This window comes from Gracilinanus agilis, chromosome 3 (assembly GCF_016433145.1).
Source record: "Gracilinanus agilis isolate LMUSP501 chromosome 3, AgileGrace, whole genome shotgun sequence".
In the NCBI taxonomy this organism is placed as follows: domain Eukaryota; kingdom Metazoa; phylum Chordata; class Mammalia; order Didelphimorphia; family Didelphidae; genus Gracilinanus; species Gracilinanus agilis.
In genome coordinates this window covers 426,674,631-426,695,054 of record NC_058132.1, presented here as the reverse complement: position 1 = coordinate 426,695,054, position 20,424 = coordinate 426,674,631, and the positions used below count along the sequence as shown (strand labels likewise).

The 20,424-nt window shown below is 37.2% G+C and overlaps 1 protein-coding gene across 1 annotated transcript in view; it reads right to left on the bottom strand.

The window, feature by feature from the left end:
* Positions 1 to 20,424, bottom strand: part of SAMSN1 (SAM domain, SH3 domain and nuclear localization signals 1) — a 169,003-nt gene that overhangs the window by 45,228 nt on the left and 103,351 nt on the right. The window contains exon 7 of the mRNA XM_044666919.1: positions 221 to 232. Coding sequence (XP_044522854.1) covers positions 221 to 232 — 12 coding nt within the window. The remainder of the gene's footprint in view (positions 1 to 220; positions 233 to 20,424) is intronic.

Sequence of the window (20,424 nt, the reverse complement as noted above, 5' to 3'; positions counted from 1 at the left end):
GAGGAGAGGGGAGGGGAGGGGAAGGGAGGGGAGGGGAGGGGAGAGGAGGGGAGAGGAGAGGAGAGGAGAGGAGAGGAGAGGAGAGGAGAGGAGAGGAAAGTCCTTTGTCCATGTGTTATTGTCATAGTTGTCTCTGTTGTGTTTTTGTTCTTATTTTTTATTGTGTGGGTGTGTTGTGTTTTTGTGATGTTTTTCCCTCTTCTTTCCTCTTCTTACCAACTTCATTTGCAGACTTCTTCAACTGATGTCAACCTCTTCTCCTGATGAAATCTTCTTCATGTGTGAGCAATGCAGCCATGAATCTTTACCAGCAACCTTTACAACTTAAGATGTTGTAAGCAGAATATAAAAAGGTCCTAGCTACACTGGTTCTGTGGCACTAGTCCTAGTAAAATTCTTAATATATAGGGTGTCACCTGGATGAAAATCATGAAGTATAAAATCAATCAGTCCAGCTTGAACTAATATTCCCAGTTTTTGCAATTCTCTGATTTTGTTCTGCAGTTGTTTGAGGTATTCAGCAATAGTGAAATCTCTACCCAGCAAGGAGGCATAGACAAGGGTAAAATCTTTTGTTTGTTGTGAGGCATGGCCAAATAGCATCTCATATAGGGAAACATGCAAATCAATTCTGGGCCAGGTTCTGATGTAATACAATGCAAATGGTAAAATCTCTGGCCATTTTAAATGTCTCTGAACAGAGCTTTCCCACCATAGTTTTAAGTTCTCTATTCATGTGTTCCACTTGCCCAGAGCTTTGGGAATGGGACATGGAATTTCAGTGTTATACCAAATTTTACATAGATCTGTTGCAAAAACTGAGTTCGTAAAGTGTGATCCACTATCTGAATCAATTTTAGGTGTTCTTATTACTTGGAAATGCCTCAGGCCATCCTGTTAGCTGATCCACAAGCACTAAACAGTACTGATAGTTCCCAGCTTTTGGCATTGTGATATAATTGATTTGTATATACTCAAAGGGAGAGAAAGCTATAGGTCTGGATCCAAAAGCTTTTTGTTTGAACATGGTTTGATTAAACTTCTGACAATCTGGCAAGAAGTACAAATCCTAGATGCTATTGTTGTTATTCCAGGGACTATCTAGGCCTTTTTCATGGTGTCAACCCTTCCCTATGTACCAAAATGATCCTGTTTATGCTTTGGCAGATCTGACTATAAAAGGCTCTTGGCAGTATTGGTTTTCCATATGAAGCTACCCAAGTGACATTTTTGTTTTCTGTCTTATAATTCTGTTTCCATTGTAGCACTTCTTTGTCATTATATGCTGTAGCCAGATGTTGTGGAGTTATCAGAGCAAGATTTAAGCATAGCTCAGGTCTGCTAATTGCTGCAAATTTTGCAGTCATATCCATTCTGTTGTTGCCACAGGCTACAAAATCTGTGTTTTTGGTATGTGTTCTGCAGTGCACAATCACTACCTGCTTAGGGAGTTGTAAAGCAGCTAACAGTTCACATATTATTTGTGCATTGGCAACCATTTTTTTCCAGAGGATGTTAAGAAGCCTCTTTGCAACCATAGGCTCCTGGCTTCATAACATATCCCAAATGTATATTTGGAATTGGTGAAAATTATTACACTGCTGTCCTTGGCTATGATACAAGCTTGCTTTAAGGCTAATAACTCTGCAGCCTGCATGCTCAGATGTGATGACAAAGCTGCTACCCACACTGTGTCAAACTCTGTTACCACTGCTGCTCCTGTGTACCATACCCCATCTCTCATAAAGGAAGATCCATCTATGAAAGGAATAAAGTCCAGATTCTCCAGGGCTGTATCAGAGAGATTGTCTCTTGGTTTCTCAGTTATTTGAACCACTTTAGTACACTCATTTAGCTGTTCCCCAGAAGTTGGTAGGTCTGGTAACAACATAGCAGAGTTTAAGTTTCCACATCTTTTTAGGGTAATGTTCTCATTTGCTAAAAGCATTAGTTCATATCTAGCCAGCCTTTTGTCTGAAAAGGCTTGAGTTTTATGTCTTAACAGTAAAGCTTCAACTTCATGTGGACACATTATGGTAAGAAGATTCCCCAGAACTGTCTGCCATCTTTGTCACTAACAGAGCTATTTCTGCTATGCCTCTGAGACATGGAGGCACTCCTGCAGCTATTGGATCCAGTTGTGCAATATGTTTTTGTACTGGACCAAAAACTTGTGTTAACACCCCAGAGACCACACCTGTCCTCTCATGGACATTCAGAATGAATGGATTCTTGTAATCTGGCATGCTCAGAGCCAGTGATAATAAATGGCATGCTTTAATTGTGAAATAGCATCCAGGTGTTCTGATATTAATTTTAATGGCTCTGTCACACAGTCTTGTTATTTCTGTCAATGGCTTCACCAGTTCTCCAAAACCTGGTATCCATTGTCTGCAAAATACCATTGCTTCCAGAATAGTTCTCATTTGATTTTTGGTCTTTGGTGCTGTAAGCTTTTGAATACACATTATTCTTTCCTCTGAGATATGCCTGGCCCTTCCAGTTAGAATAAAGACTAAATATTCTACTCTTTGCAAGCACAATTGCACCTTGGACTTGGAAATCTTATGTCCCCTTTTGAATAATTCAATTAGAAGGTGCTTGCTGTCTCTTTGGCATGCCTTGGCTGATGGTGAGGCTAGCAGGAGATCATCAACAAAATGAATCAGCCTGCTTTCTTTAAAGTGTATATTAGTCAGGACCTCAGTTAAAATTTGGGAGAACAACAAAGGACTTTCGCAGAACCCCTGGGGCAGATACCTCCAAGAGTATTGAATACAAGGTGAATGCAAAGATCTTTTGGGAATCCTCATGAATCAGGATGGAAAAAAATGCAGAACAAAGATCTACAATGGTGAAAAATTTTGCACTGCTGGGATTTGATATGTTTGTGGCTGGACTCAGTACCATCGCATGCCGCTTTACACATGATTATTTATGATCCTCAGATCTTACACAAATTGATATATTGTTGTGCCATTTTCATCCAGTTTTGGATTTTTAACTGGTAGGATTGGGTTTGTTATACTCAAACATACAGGGTACTATGAACTTCTGTTTGATTAGCAACTCAATGACAGTTGTTATGCCTTCTACAGCTTCTTTTGACAGTGGGTATTATGGAATACATGGAGCTGGACCATCTTTGGTCTGGACTGGCACTGCTGACTTCAGTAGACTTATGTCTCTAGATGATGTAGCCCATAGCCCTTCTGGAATATCTGTGGGGATCTCATATATTTGTGGCTTCTCTGCCTCAGCTTCTTGACTGTTTAGAAACAATATTGGGAAAAGCTCCAGAGATTTTTCTGGAAGTTCCAACAAAATATCCCCTTCTGGTGTGCAGATGATGGTAGCCCTAAGTTTGTACAGAAATCTCTTCCCATAAGGTTTGCTGGTAAATATGGCATGAGCAGGAAAAATGCTTTATGCTAAAGGGACCAAGGAATACCATACAGGGTGGTAGTTTCTTCACTTCCAATGGTTTCCCTGAGATACCCACAACCTGCATTGATCCCACACCATCACACAATCTGTCTGGTGACTTCTTTAACACAGATTTAGAGGCTCTCATGTCTAGAAGACAGTTGTACAGTGAATTTCTCACTTTTAGGGTGACATAAGGTTCTGTGCTTCAAGACGGGCTAAAGACCAGGATAATAGGTGTCATAATAGATGGATCAGGAAATTCTTCTTCCTGTCCTTCACTCTGCAATTCTTTTACTTCACTTTGTATTTCTTCTTTTTCTAGTATAATACTTCTGCTTCATCTATGTCCTTTATTGCCTCTCCTTAGAATTATTTTCATTACCCAGTCCATTTTCCCTATAAAAAGTTCATAAGGCACTTTTCCCCCATGCTCCCCCTTCAGTGTGTCAGCCTTTGGAAAGTTTCCACTGACCACCTGTGAATATTTGGGTCTATTACCATTCCCGATGTAATTTTGCATTATGGACATGTCTTCTGTTTGGGAAGACCCCTGATAGAACCTGCCTTCATAGTCACTGGGATAATTGGATCTCCTGTCCTGATACGGATACTGAAATCTATCAGGGAACCCATTACCTCTATAACGTGCATAACAGTTGCTGTACCCTCTGTTTGAAAATTTATTTGCTTAGTAATTTCTATTTCCCCTGTCAAATCCAACATTCTGTCTTGCCCAGGACTGACGCTGCCTCATGAAATGTCCAAAATTGCCACAGAAATAACATTGTGGACCTCTGTTGCTATGATTTCTTTGTTGGTTAAAGATTTATCTAGATTGTCTGTATTCCTTCTCTGGTACTATTACTGTTTTTTCTTTCTTTTTAGCTTTGTTCATTTCTATTGTTAGATCCATAATTTCCATTTTTAAATCTTCTACCATATCGAGGATCTCATTGTGCCTTTTTTATCATGGTCCACCTGAAAAATGTATGTGCCAACTCTCCTAAGATCTTCAAGGGAAAATTCTGGCCAGTAAGGACAGCTTTGTTGCAAGTAATGTTGGATTACTTTATGTGAGTTCCTCATGAATTGCCTACACAATTGCTTTATGTCTTTGTCGATCTCTATGTCCAAAGCCAAGTACCTTTCTCCCAAATCAATAAGTCTATCCATATATTTGGATGATGTTTCCCCGACTTCCTGTCTTAGTCATTCAGATTTCATCCATGCCCCAGTTCTATTTGAATGTTCCCTCATGGTGGTGATGAGTGCCTCCCTTGCATTTACTAGTTCTTCATATTCCCCAGAATTGTTTTCATCCCAACCTGGTTTAAATTCTGGACACTCTGGTGTTTCTGATACTATTTTTGCTTTTTCCCATTTTGTCAGCAGCTCATCCATTAAAATGTCCATGTCTGTGTACATTGAATTATACTGTTTAATAACTTTCTCAAATTTTCTTAGCATAGTCACAGGTTTGTTATCAAATGATGGAGTATTTTTTAAAAAACTGTCCAGATCCATTTGGGTAAAGTTTTTCTTTTGTTTCACTGTGACCAGCTTCTTATTATTGGTCACCATAGGCACCTCATGCAGTGGTATTGTTCTAGTTTTGACAGTGTCACTTTATCTTTTACATTATTATTCATATTAACCTGTCTCTTCAACAGTGCCAATTCATATTTAATGCCATTTACTGTAGCCTCTAAATATTTTAGTTGCACCTCCCTTTCCGTTTTCCTGATTTGTTTTCTCTTCCAGGCTGTTAGAATGTTCAGAATGCAGTAAAAACCCATCCTAAGTGAAGCCAGTGCCAATATTACTACAGTCAATAGTGGGATCCAATATACAACATCTAGGTATGATAAATTTAGCAGCTGGTAAATGGGTCAGGCATAAATATTTCTTTTAAATATCCAGGTATTGTTGTATCCAACAATTGGATAAGATTCCCCATATTGAGAAAAAGTAATGCATACCATGTGAAGTCAGAGTCCCTTCAGATGGAAGAGAGTAAAGCATTAAGGATAAATGATACTTCCTGGTTAAGATGGTGGCAGAGTAAAAAGCAGCTGCTTAACCTCTCCTAACTGAAACATACAGGATTCCTCAAGAAGATATAAAAACAAATCCAGAGGAACAAAGGGACCTCACAACAGGGTGTAGCATTGGAAGTATGTGGAATCGGGGTACTTCCATGCTATAAAGGGGTGAAACAGCTCTCACTAAATGCAAGCTGAGCAACCCCTCCACCACCCCACCCAACCTATAGTGCCAAAGCCATAGCACAGAGTTAGAGCAAGTTTGGGGCATGCATTAAGTCCTTGGCAGCTACCTGGGGTCACCAGGATATGCCCCTGAGAGCAGCAAGACTTAAGACCCCAAGAAGCTAAAGAAAGCGCGGACTTTGAACACAAACCCTGAGCACAGGCATGAGTATGGGCATGGACACAAGCTCAGACACAGATCCTGAGCACAGGCAAGGACTTGGATCCTGAACGCAGGTGCGGACCTTGAGTGGGGACCCAGTGCAGAGGGGTGCATGACTGTGGAAGCAGCACCCTGAGACAGTTAAAGGAGCCTCAGGCAGAAGAACAAGCAAGGGGACCACCAGGAGACTTGACCCTGAGAACAACTAGACCTGAGACCTCAGGAGCCTAAAGAGCACAGACAAACCCTGAGTGTGAAGATAAAACTGAGAAGGCACAAGGCAAGCCAGAGAAAAGAACCCCAAAAGAGAAAGATCATCAAGAAGAAATCTGTAACACTTGAGAACTTTTACACAGATAAAATCCAGACAACAGAGCAGACAACAGAGGAGAACAAACAAGTAATCATATTCAAACCTTCCCAAAATAATGAAAACTAGCCACAAGCTATTAAAGAGTTCAAATCTGAGATGACAAGAAAGATGGAAGAGATGTGGCAAGAGAAGTGGGAAATATCTCAAAAGGAAATTAACAGGTTGGAAGACAGGTTGAGAAGGAAGAGTAGCTATATCCATTGGGATATAAAACTCTATCTAACCCTACTGAAAAAGTCAGAAGGGATAAACCAAAAGGAGCAGGGGAGAGGGGATGTCAAAAAAGGGAGGGGTGAAGAAGGGAGGGGAATTAATTAGGCCTTAAAAATAAAAAGAGGGGAATAATAAGGGAGGGGGTAGAAAGGGAAGTAAATCAAGGGAGGGGACAAGGGTTACTGGCATAAAGCAAACCACTGGTTTAAAAGGAAATAGGATAAGAAGGAGTAGAACTAGGAGAGGATAGTAAAATGTTGGTAAATACACAACTGATAATTATAACTCTAAATGTGAATGTGATGAACTCATCCATAAAAAGGAAGCAAATAGCAGAGTGGATTAGAAACCAAAATCCTACCATATGTTGTCTACAAGAAACACATATGAGGAGGGTGGACATACACAGGTTTAAGGTAAAGGGCTTGAGCAAAATCCTTTGGGCCTCAAATGAGAAAAAGAAGGCAGGTGTGGCAATTATGGTTTCTGACAAAGCTTAAGTAAAAATAGATATGATTAAAAAAGACAGGGAAGGTCATTACATCCTGATTAAAGGCAGTATAGACAATGAGGAAATAACATTGCTCAAAATGTATGCACCAAATGGCATAGCAACCAGATTCATAAAGGAGAAACTGACAGAGGTCAAGAAGGAAATAGATAGTAAAATCCTATTAGTGGGAGACCTAAACATTCCTTTTTCAAATCTACATAAATCAAACCAAAAAGTAAATAAGAAAGAGGCAAGAGAGATGAATGAAGTCCTAGAAAAATTAGATTTAATAGATATGTGGAGAAAAATAAATAGGGACAAAAAGGAAAACACCTTCTTTTCAGCTGCACATTGTACATTCACAGAGATTGACCATGTAATGGGCATAGAAACATTGCAAACAAATGCAAAAGAGCAGAAATAATAAATGTAACCTTCTCAGATCATAATGCAATAAAAATAATAATTAAGAAGGGCACCTGGACAGGCAACTCAAAAACTAATTGGAAATTAAACAATATGATTCTCCAAAACCAGCTAGTCAAAGAAGAAATGATAGAAACAATCAACAGTTTCAATTAGAGAATGACAATGATGAGACATCCTACCAAACTCTGTGGGATGCAGCCAAGGCAGTACTCAGGGGGAAATTTATATCCCTTAGTGCATATATTAACAAATTAAGGAGGGAAGAGATTAATAAATTGGGCGTGCAACTTAAAAGATTAGGAAGAGAACAAATTAAAAATCCCCAGATGAAAACTAAATTAGAAATACTAAAAATCAAGGGTTACATTAATAAAATCGAAAGTAAAAGAACTATTGAATGAATAAATAAGACTAGAAGATGGTATTTTGAAAAAAAAACATAAAATAGACAAAGTACAGGTCAATCTAATAAAAAAAAGGAAAGAAGAAAACCAAATTGACAGTATCAAAGATGAAAAGGGAGACCTCACTTCCATTGGAGGGAAATTAAGGCAATCATTAAAAACTATTTTGCCCAACTATATGGCAATAAATATAGCAATCTAGGAGATTTGGATGAATATTTTCAAAAATATAAACTGCCTAGATTAACAGCAGAAGAAATAGAATACCTAAATAATCCTATATCAAATAAAGAAATTGAACAAGCCATCAAAGAACTCCCTAAGAAAAAATCACCAGGGCTTGATGGATTCACAAGTGAATTCTATCAGACATTCAAAGAGCAACTAATCCCAATACTATACAAATTATTTGATATGATAAGCAAAGAAGGAGTCCTACCAAACTCCTTTTATGACACAAGTATGGTACCGATTCCAAAGCCAGGTAGATCAAAAACAGAGAAAGAAAACTACAGACCAATCTCCCTAATGAATATAGATGCAAAAATCTTAAATAGAATACTAGCAAAGAGACTCCAGCAAGTGATCAAGAGGATCATTCACCATTTATCAGGTGAGATTTATACCAGGAATGCAAGGATGGTTCAACATTAGGAAAACCATCCACATAATTGACCAGATCAACAGTCTAACAAACAAAAATCACATGATTATGTCAATAGATGCTGAAAAAGCCTTTGATAAAATACAGCACTCATTTCTATTGAAAACCCTGGAATGTATAGGAATAGAAGGACCTTTCCTAAAATTAATAAACAGTATATACCTAAAACCATCAGCAAGCATCATATGCAATGGGGATAAATTAGAAGCCTTTCCAATAACATCAGGAGTGAAACAAGGATGCCTATTATCACCTCTAGGTACTCACTGTACTAGAAACACTACCAGTAGCAATTAGAGAAGAAAATAGTTCATCTGGAATAACAAAAGATCAAGAATTTCAAGGGAAATAATGAAAAAAAATTGAAGGAAGGGGGCCTAGCAGTAACAGATATTAAATTGTACTATAAGGCAGCAGCCATCAAAATGGTATGGTACTGGCTAAGAGACAGAAGGTAGAATCAGTGGAATAGACTTGGGATAAGTGACATCAGTAAGACAATGTATGATAAACCCAAAGAGCCCAACTTTTGGGACCAAAATGCATTATTTGACAAAAACTGTTAGGAAATTTGGAAAACAATATGGGAGAGATTAGGTTTAGATCAACATCTCATACCCTACACCACGATAAATTCAGAATGGGTGAATGACTTGAATATAAAGAGGAAAACAACAAATAATAAGTTAAGTGAACATAGAATAGTTTACTTGTCAGATCTCTAGGAAAGGAAAGATTTTAAAACCAAGCAAGAGTTAGAGAAAATTACAAAATGTAAAATAAATGATGTTGATTATATCAAACTAAAAAGCTTTTGTACAAACAAAAACAATGTAGCCAATATCAGAAGGGAAACAACAAATTGGGGAAAAATCTTTATAAAAAAAACTAACAGGGGGGTCTAATTATTCAAATATATAAGGAGTTAAACCAATTGTATGAAAAATCAAGCCATTCCCCAGTTGATAAATGGGCAAGAGACATGAATAGGCAATTTTCAGATAAAGAAATCAAAAATATCAATAAGCACATGAGAAAGTGTTGTAAATCTCTAATAATTAGAGAAATGCATATCAAAACAACTCTGAGGTATCACCTCACACCCAGCAGATTGGCTAAAATGAAAGAAGGGGAGAGTAATGAATGTTGCAGGGGATGTGGCAAAACTGGGACATTAATGCATTGTTGGTGGAGTTGTGAACTGATCCAACCATTCTGGCTGGCAATTTGGAACTATGTTCAAAGGGCTATAAAAGAATGCCTGCCCTTTGATCCAGCCAGTTGGTTTTGTACCCCAAAGAGATCATAGATAAACAGACTTGCACAAAAATATTTATAGCTGTGCTTTTTGTGGTGGCAAAAAACTGGAAAATGAGGGTATCTCCTTCAATTGGGGAATGGCTGAACAAATTGTGGTATATATGGTGATGGAATATTATTGTGTTCAAAGGAATAATAAACTGGAGGAATTCCATGTGAACTGCAAAGACCTCCCGGAATTGATGCAGAGTGAAAGGAGCAGAGCCAGAAGAACATTGTACACAGAGACCAATACACTGTGGTAAAATAGAATGTAATGGACTTCTGTACTAGCAGCAATGCAATGACCCAAGACAATTCTGAGGGATTTATGGTTAAGAACCCTACCCACCATCAGAGGAAGAACTACAGGAGTGGAAACAGAAGAAAAACAAATGTTTAAACATATGGGTTGAGGCAGACATGATTGGGGAAGTAGACTCGAAACTACCACACCAATGCAACTATCAACAATTTGGAAATAGGTCTTGATCGATCAGACAGGTTAAAACCAGTGGAAATACCCATCAGCCATGGGGGGAGGGGATTTTGGGGGGTGAAGGGGAAAGTAAGAGCATGAATTATGTAATCATGTTAACTTTTCTAAAAAATAAATATTAATAAATGTTTTAAAAAAGATCACTGACTTATTAATTAATTGATTAAATGCAAACCTAATAAATGTTATTATTTAAAAAAAGAATTAAGGATAATGCTAGAATTACAAACTTAAATGACTTGAACAATAGAAGGGTCTTTGAGAAAAATAGGGAAGTTTGGAAGAGGGATGAGTTTGTATAAAATGATAATGAATTTTGTTCAAGTAATGCTGAGTTTGACACAGGTTTGTCTCTGGGAATTCAGTTTGCAATGCCCAACAGGCAAGTGAAGATGGAGAACTAGAACTCAGGGGAGAAACTGAGTCTGTATATGTAAATCTGTGAGTAATTTGCATAGTGAAGTTAACTAAACTATAGAAGCTTAGGAATCAGTCATGTAAACAAGCATTTATTAAGTGTTTACTATGGGCCAAGCAATGGGGACTCAAAGAAAGGCAAAAGATAGTCTGCACCTCCAAAGAGCTCACAATATGAAGGGGAGACAACATGAAAACAAATATGTAAAACAATCTATATACACAATAGAAATTGGAAATAATGAACAGGGAGTAGGCACTCTAATTCAGGGACATGGGAGAAGACTTGTGGAAGATAATATTTTAGTTTCAAATTGAAGGTATCCAGGAGTAGAAATGAAGATTTCAGGAAAATGATTCCAGGGATGGAGATGAGCCAGTGAAATGCCCAGAGTCTAGAGATGAAGTTCATGTGTAAACCTGAAAAGGAGCCAGTGTGTCTGAATCAAAATGTACAGGAATTAAATAAAATATGAGAATACTGAAAAAAGGTAGAAGAAAGATGCCAGGTTATGAAAAGTTTTTAATGCTAAACAGGGGTTTTTGCATTGCATCTGATGGTGACAGAAAACCACTGAATATAGAGGTGACATGCTAGGGACCTTTAGGAACTTTAGGAAAATCACTTTTGCAGCTGAATGAAAGATGGACTGGAGTGAGGAAGAAGGAGGCATGGAGATCAACCAACAGCCTACTTACAATAAGCATAAAGTAATAAGGATTTACATAAGTAGAGTGGTAAATGTAAGAGGGATGAGGTGGCATATGTGAGAGATGTTAGGAAGGCAAAATGCATATGTCTTATCATTATAATGAGTGTGAGGAAGAGGATAAAATAGTCAGGAGATGAGAATGAAACCTAGGTTTTGAACCTGGATTACTGAGAAGATGATGGCACTTTTAACAGTGATAGGGAAATTAGGAAGAAGGAAAACTTGAGGGTATATAGAGAGTTCAGTTTTGGATATGATGAGTTTCAGATGTTCACAGGACATCTAGTTTAAGATATCTAATAAGCAGATGGAAATGAGAGTTTGGATAAGTAAATCTGAAAACCATCAGCATAAAGAAGATAATTCAATGGAATCAATGGTAACTGTTGATATGAATTGTTGATATCAGCAAGTAAAATAATATATAATGTTTGGATAGGGAGGAAAACAAAGTCAGAACAAGATCATGTTCTGAGAAATCACTGTAAGTAGAAGACCAGTATGTTCCCATGAAATTTTAGACAGGTGAGGCATTGAGAGTGGTTAAAATAAGGGAGTTTGTGGTCAGACAGAGGAATGTTAGACATTTTTATTAAAGACCTGGAATACTTGTTGGTAATAATGAAACATTTGACCTATGTGCAACTACGCAGTAGCTGAGGAAAAACAGAGTAGTTCAAGGAATTTGACGAGACTGAAGAAATGGAATCTTAAAGAGTTTAAGGGAGCATTAATAATGGATGTTGAAGTTACCTAGAATAAGAGCAGGAGGTGAGGAGAAGATGATCCAGATGCTGAACTACATGAGAAAGTTGGAAGAACATGAAGACTTGTATGCAACATGTCACTCTAATTTGAATAAGGTGAAAAATTTAATGAAACTAACTTCAAAGAAGAATATAGGTTGCTTTTTTCATGGTGGTAAAGGGAAGGTCTGGAAATGACAGTGAGAAGCAAGGAATATTCTGATTTCCTTCCTAGGATCAGTGTTTCAGGGTTTGTAAGTGAAGGTTTATTCAGTAATGGTGAGGGTTTGGGTCCTCTGCTCATTGAGCAAGTTTCAGTGAAAGCTAATAGAAGGAAAGAATGTGAGAAAAGAAGGTCCAAAGTGAAGGGAAGTTTGTTCCCTGTGGATTGGGAATCTTCATTAATTTAGTTGTATTTCAAAATTCCTTGTTTTACTTTCAAATTAAAAGAAATAAAGAAGATCCTGACAGCTCAATAGACAGTGTGCTGAAATATATAGCATCAACGACTGTGGCTGTTTTAGAATGAATTAATGTCTTTCACTGACTTGGAAAGTGGTTAAAATGCTGGAAATACTAAATATTCTTAGGTGGTGCTTATTAACTTAAATATTACTTTATTTAATATTTAACCAGTTTTAGTTGGTTAATAGAAATGATGGCATTTCAAGGCTTTCCCTGTCTACTATGAAACATGTTGGGAAAGATCTTGTTTAATGTGTTCACAATGTGAGAATAGGGAAACCAGTGACTTCTTTTTTGGATACTTGAAAAAAATCCTTCTTTTTGACTGGATCAGATGCCAAGGGCAGTTTTGTAATATGCTGCCTCACATCTATTAAATATTAATAGGGGTTATAGGACTTTTCTACCATCCTACATAATGCATAGGAGAGCACTAAATAGGGCTGCTTCAGCATTTCTCATACTAACATTGTCCCGTCCATTAAATAATCAATAGTTGCCACCCTTTAAAATTCATTCAACCACATTATATCTATAAAGAAAAGCAGATTTAGGCACCATGGGCTAGGAAAAAAGGGGGCTATTACTTTTAGTTTTATTAATCATCATAAATAATTAACAAACTGTTGGACACCCAATTTGATAATCTAATATCATAAAATGAAGGACAATCAATCAAAGAAATTACATTTATTTTAAAAGTCTATAGCCAAAATGTTACAATTTACCTACTCCTTTCATAAAGAAAAACATTATTTACATATCTTCTGATTTAAGACTATGTATGAACTAAGAACAATGGGCACATTTTTAAATTATGTTCTGTTGAGTTTCATATTCAAAACAAATTTCAGTTAAGCCAAGTTTATTTTGGGGTTATAGTAAATGAAAATATATTTTGGCATCACAGATCTTGCATTTCATATACAGATTTTTAGGTTTAGGAAAATATGCTAAAAATTCTAAAATTCTAAATAAGATAAGCAAATTGCTTTTCTAAAGAAAAATTACCAAAGAAAATTCACAAATTTACTAATGCATCTGTCAGTTGGGTTATCATAGTACATTCAGTCTCTAACTGAAGTAAAATAAAAATCTTTAATCTAATTAAATGAAAACTCATTATATACCTATTTTGTATAATGCCCTATGCAGGGTACTGGTGATAGCTATGAAATAAGAAAGTACCTGATATTGAGTAGCCTTCCTACATTTCACTGATTGAAAGTGAAAAAAGAGGTAGTAGAAAGCTCAAAAGATAATACCAAATTTCCAAAATGGGAGACTGAGTAAATGGATGATGGTATAAACTGAGATATATAATGAGTTGAAGTTTTAGAAAGAAAGATAATAGATTTGATTTGTGCTTGACATGCTATTGATATATTTTGATGGTGATGTCCTTTTGATAGTTGGAGATATGAGTCATGAATTCAGAAGAAAGGCCAAACCTAAAGATAAAGAGTTGGGAGTTATTTGTATGAATGTGGTGGTCAAACCTGTGGGAGTCAATGAGACTATCAAAGAGAAAAGGAAAATATAAAGGATAGAAGCTTGAGATAGATACATGAACTACAAGGTCAGATTTTACATTTTTAAAAATTCAGAATGATGAAATGAAATGGACAGGTTTTTAGGGAATCTGAAAGCTGGAGAAGTCGGTCTAGATCTTTCATGAACCATATCTTTTCCCCTGTGCAAGGCATTTCATGTCTATAAAATGAGGGACTGGATTCAATTGCCTCTTAGATCCATTATAGTGGATCAACATCAGAGATAAAAAACCCAACTACAGCCATAATTTCATAATTTTATAATTACTGTTGTTTAGTTGGTTTTTTTTATTCATATCTGACTCTTCATGGCTTTTTTTTTTTTGGTGTTTTCTTGATGAAGGTATGAGAGAGGGTTGTCATTTCTTTCTCCAGGTCATTTTACAGATGAGGAAACTTAGGTAAACAGGATTAAGTGACTTGCCCAGGGTCACCCAACTAATAAATAATGTCTGAGACCAAATTTGAACTCAGGTCTTTCTGACTCTAGACCACTGTGCCACTTACATGCTTGAAATCTAGAATGCAAAGGAAAAATATAAAAATAACAAAACAGTCTAGTAAAATATTTAGTATATATTTATTTTGAGGTTGGGTTCTCATTTAACATTACACTAATACAGCAAATCTGAAAGTGTAGTCTGGGAATCCCTGGCTGTCCCTAGTGCTGTTTTAGGGGGTTCAGAATGTTGAAATTATTTTTATAATAATACTTTGATAATATTTTGATAAGAGTAATATTAGTTATAACACACATAAAAAGTTCTTAGGAGGGAGAGGTTTTCAACAATTTTTAAAAGTAAAGAGGTATTGGACTTCCGGTTAAGATGGCGGCAGAGTAAGGAGCAGCTGCTCGATCTCTCCTAACCGAAGCATACAGGACTCCTCAAGGGGAAATAAAAACTAACCCAGACGAACAAAGGAACCCCACAACAGGGCGGAGCATTGAAGGCACGCAGAATCAGGGCATCTCCATGCTATAAAGGGCTGAAACAGCTCTCACTAAAACACGAGAGGAAGAAGCCCCTACAGCCTCCCCACACACACACACCACCCACCTCGCATGGTGCCAAGGCCAACACACAAGAGTGAAAACAGGACTGGGGCAACCAGTAAATCACTAGCAGCCCCAGGGCTTGTACCTGTGTGCTGCAAGATGAAGGACCCCAAGTGGCTGGGGGGCACGCATAGACTTTGCCGAGTGTCTGGGGGGGGCACAGACAAAGATCTCTAACGCAGGGACTTTCCCGAGCATCTGCGTGGGTGAAGGCATCACCCCAGGCACAAATAAAGATCTCCAGCACACGGACTTTCCCTAGCTTCTGCGTGGATGAAGGCAGTACCCAAGGTGTGAATAAAGATCTCCAGCCCAGGCAAGGACCTCAAGTGAGGACCTGAAGCAGATAGGAGCTCGGGCTGTGGAAGCAACCCCTGAGACTGCTGAAGGAGCCTCAGACAGAGGGGCATATGAGAAATCCCATATGAGAAATAGAAATTGAACAAGCCATCAAAGAACTCCCTAAGAAAAAATCACCAGGACCTGATGGATTCACAAGTGAATTCTATCAGACATTCAAAGAACAACTAATCCCAATACTATACAAATTATTTGATATGATAAGCAAAGAAGGAGTCCTACCAAATTCCTTTTATTACACAAATATGGTACTGATCCCAAAGCCAGGTAGACCAAAAACAGAGAAAGAAAACTATAGACCAATCTCCCTAATGAACATAGATGCAAAAATCTTAAATAGAATATTAGCAAAGAGACTCCAGTAAGTAATTAAGAAGATCATCCACCATCATCAGGTGGGATTTATACCAGGAATGCAAGGATGGTTCAACATTAGGAAAACCATCCACATAATTGACCATATCAACAGTCTAACAAACAAAAATCACATGATTATCTCAATAGATGCTTAAAAAGCCTTTGACAAAATACAGCATCCATTCCTATTGAAAACACTGAAAAGTATAGGAATAGAAGGACCCTTCCTCAAAATAATAAACAGTATATACCTAAAACCATCAGCAAGCATCATATGCAATGGGGATAAATTAGAAGCCTTTCCAATAAGATCAGGAGTGAAACAAGGATGCCCATTATCACCTCTATTATTCAACATAGTACTAGAAACACTAGCAATAGCAATTAGAGAAGAAAAAGAAATTGAAGGTATCAAAATAGGCAATGAGGAGACTAAGTTATCACTCTTTGCAGATGATATGATGGTCTACTTAAAAAATCCTAGAGAATCAACTAAGAAGCTGGTAGAAATAATCAACAACTTTAGCAAAGTTGCAGGATACAAAACAAATGCACATAAATCATTAGCATTTCTATATATTTCCAACACATTAGAGCAGCAAGAGGTAGAAAGAGAAACACCACTTAAAATCACCCTAGATAATATAAAATACATGGGAATCTATCTACCAAAACAAACACAGCAATTATACGAAAACAACTACAAAACACTTTCCAAACAAATAAAACTGGATCTCAACAATTGGAAAACCATTAATTGTTCATGGATAGGACGAGTTAACATAATAAAAATGAACATTCTACCCAAATTAATTTACCTATTTAGTGCTATACCTATCAAATTACCAAAAAACTTCTTTACTGAATTAGGAAAAACTATAACAAAGTTCATTTGGAATAACAAAAGATCAAGAATATCAAGGGAAATAATGAAAAAGATGTGAAGGAAGGGGGCCTAGCAGTACCAGATATTAAACTATACTATAAAGCAGCAGCCATCAAAACAATATGGTACTGGCTAAGAGATAGAAGGGAGGATCAGTGGAATAGACTTGGGGTTAATGACATCAGCAAGACAGTGTATGATAAACCCAAAGAGCCCAACTTTTGGGACATGAATCCACCATTTGACAAAATCTGCTGGGAAATTTGGAAAACAATATGGGAGAGATTAAGTTTAGATCAACATCTCATACCCTACACCAAGATAAATTCAGAATGGGTGAATGACCTGAATATAAAGAGGGAAAGTATAAATAAGTTAAGTGAACACAAAATAGTATACCTGTCAGATCTCTGGGAAATGAAAGATTTTAAAACCAAGCAAGAGTTAGAGAAAATTACAAAATGTAAATTAAATGGTTTTGATCGTATTAAGCTAAAAAGCTTTTGTACAAACAAAAACAATGTAGTTAAAATTAGAAGGGAAACAACAAATTGGGAAAAAATCTTTATAACAAAAAACTCTGACAGGGGTCCAATTACTCAAATATACAAGGAGTTAAATCAATTATATAAAAAGTCAAGCCATTCCCCAATTGATAAATGGGCAAGAGACATGAATAGGCAATTTTCAGGTAAAGAAATCAGAAGTATCAATAAGCACATGAGAAAGTGTTCTAAATCTCTAATAATTAGAGAAATGCAAATCAAAACAACTCTGAGGTATCACCTCACACCTAGCAGATTGGCTAAAATGAAAGAAGGGGAGAGTAATGAATGTTGGAGGGGATGTGGCAAAATTGGGACATTAATGCATTGCTGGTGGAGTTGTGAACTGATCCAACTATTCTGGCTGGCAGTTTGGAACTATGCTCAAAGGGCTATAAAAGAATTCCCGCCCTTTGATCCAGCCATACCATTGTTGGGTTTGTACCCCAAAGAGATCATAGATAAACAGACTTGTACAAAAATATTTATAGCTGAGCTTTTTGTGGTGGCAAAGAACTGGAAAGAGAGGGTATGTCCTTCAGTTGGGGAATGGCTGAACAAACTGTGGTATATGCTGGTAATGGAATACTATTGTGCTCAAAGGAATAATAAACAGGAGGAGTTCCAGGTGAACTGGAAAAACCTCCAGGAACTGATGTAGAGTGAAAGGAGCAGAGCCAGAAGAACACTGTACACAGAGACTGATATACTGTGGTAAAATTGAATGTAATGGACCTCTGTACCAGCAGCAATACAAAAACCCAGGACAATTCTGAGGGATTTATGGTAAAGAATGCTACCCACATTCAGAGGAAGGACTGCAGGAGAGGAAACATAGAAGATAAACAATTGCTTGAACGCAAGGGTTGGGGTGGACATGATTGGGGATGTAGACTCGAAAGTATCACACCAATGCAACTAACAACAATATGGAAATAGGCCCTGAACAAGGACACATGTTACAACCAGTGGAAATGTGTGTTGGCCATGGGTGGGGGGAGAGCGGGGGGTGAAGGGGAAAGTAGGGGCATAAAGTATGTAAACAGGTTAAAAATGAATATTAATAAATGTTTAAAAATTTTTTTTAAAAAAGACAATAGGTGATGAGATTAAGGGAACACATAAAGGTATTGTCACATAGTAAGGTCATTTTTTGCTCTGAAACTAGAGGTAAGGAGTAAAGGAAAGGTAGGGATCCAGAGAGATTCTGAAGAAGGGAGATGATAGCATCAATCCCCTCAGTGAAGTAGGAGATAGGGTCATGTTTTGAGAAAGTAGAGGAAATGAATGATGAGGGTTTGTGAAGAGATAAGAAGGGTTGGTAGAGAAGCTGAGGATAAGAAGCCAAATACTGATACTAGCAGGGCTTATTTGATGTTAGATAGCATGTGTTTGTAGAGACTGAATGAGTACAGTTTTGTGACTTGTTCCAGTAGTTTTCAGCATCTTGTTAGGAGGAAACTGCTTATTTGTTTAAATAGTATTTTCTTTTCCCCCAATTACATGTAAAACCAATTTTTAACATTCTTTCTTTTTTAAAGTTTTGAGTTATAAATTCTAAGAGGAAACTTTGAAAGAATGGAATTAATGCCAAAGACACAGTGCTATAAAGTGGGAAAAAACACTAGATCTGAAGTCAGAGGTCATTGGTTCAAATCCTATTTTGTCCATGTGGTGCGTAGATTCTCAGCAATTCACTTAACCTCTTCAGTCCTGATTTTCCTCATATATTGTAATATCATTTCTGCTATGCAAAATGGAGAGCAGGATGAGTCACACTTAGCAGTTTAGAACTTGAAACCAACCTAGCTTGCCATGAGCCAGCAAAGGAGAGGCAGTTACGGAGAGACTATAAAAGGCAGAATTTTGAACAAGAAGCTCTCAATTTGGAGAAGGAATTGATGGTGGGAGATTGGTTGGGATTGGGGTAGGCCAAATCAACTCAGGATACCTGCATCCAGTTCTAATCTCTATCACACCCTCAACTTCTGTGTTATTCATCCTATTCAATTGATCATCAAGGAAGAAGCAATATAAATACCATCAAACAATCTGGTTCAGGGCAAATGGCCTGGCCTGGCTAGGTTGCTACCGAGGGGACAAACCTATCCAGCTGATAATCTCAAACCTGACTACCTTCAGTTGACAGACCTAATTGTCAGTAGTTCTAGCCAAGCTTTCCCTCATAACCTCTTTCCCTCACTCCCTATTACTCTTTCCCTAAATTTGTTGTTATTAAATTCTGAAACTTAAAAAAAAAAAAAGTAAAGAGGTACTGAGACCAAAACAATCAAGAACCACTTTACTTTGTAACTGCCACTTTTGTGATAGACCAATCAGAAAAAGGAAATGAAATGTGGAGTAGTAGATTTCTACACCATTCATAATATATAGAGTAGCACCATTATTATTTTTCTTCTTACATGCAGTTTTTTTAGGATGGTGAACTTTAAGTGAACAGATAGCCTTTTTATTTTGTCTTTTGACCTTAGGTATTGTTTTATATTACCACTGAATCAGAAAAAAATGCTAGCAATTTAAGAATTTGATTAAGGAGAGACATCTAATATACAAATGAACTGAAAAAAAACCCCAACATTTAAGGCCTTCTCTGTCAGCTCCAGTAAATATGAAAAGGATCTTTGTTGAAAGTTGACTTTGCATCTGGAATACTTGCCCTTTTCTACCTTCCTGCTCTCAGCTATACCAGAGAACCTGGAAGGATGAAAAAGTCCAGTGGATTCTCTTCCTCTTTCATTGTTCACCCATACCCAGACTGCCTTACCTCAATGAAAAAAGCTTAATGCTCCAGGACCTTTCCCATCCTCCTCCCATAGAGGAATAGGAGAACCAATTGTGATAGATGAATGCCATTGGAAATAATGAATGAAGATAAAAAAAAATGGGAAAGAACCTATGTGTACAAAAATATTTATAGCCGCTCTTTTTGTGGTGGCAAAGACTTGGAAACTAAAGGGATGTTCCTCAACTGGGGAATGTCTGAACAAATTGTGTTATATGATGGTGATGGAACACTATTGTAACTGTAAGGAATGATGAACAGGATGATTCCAGAAAGAGCTGGAAAGACC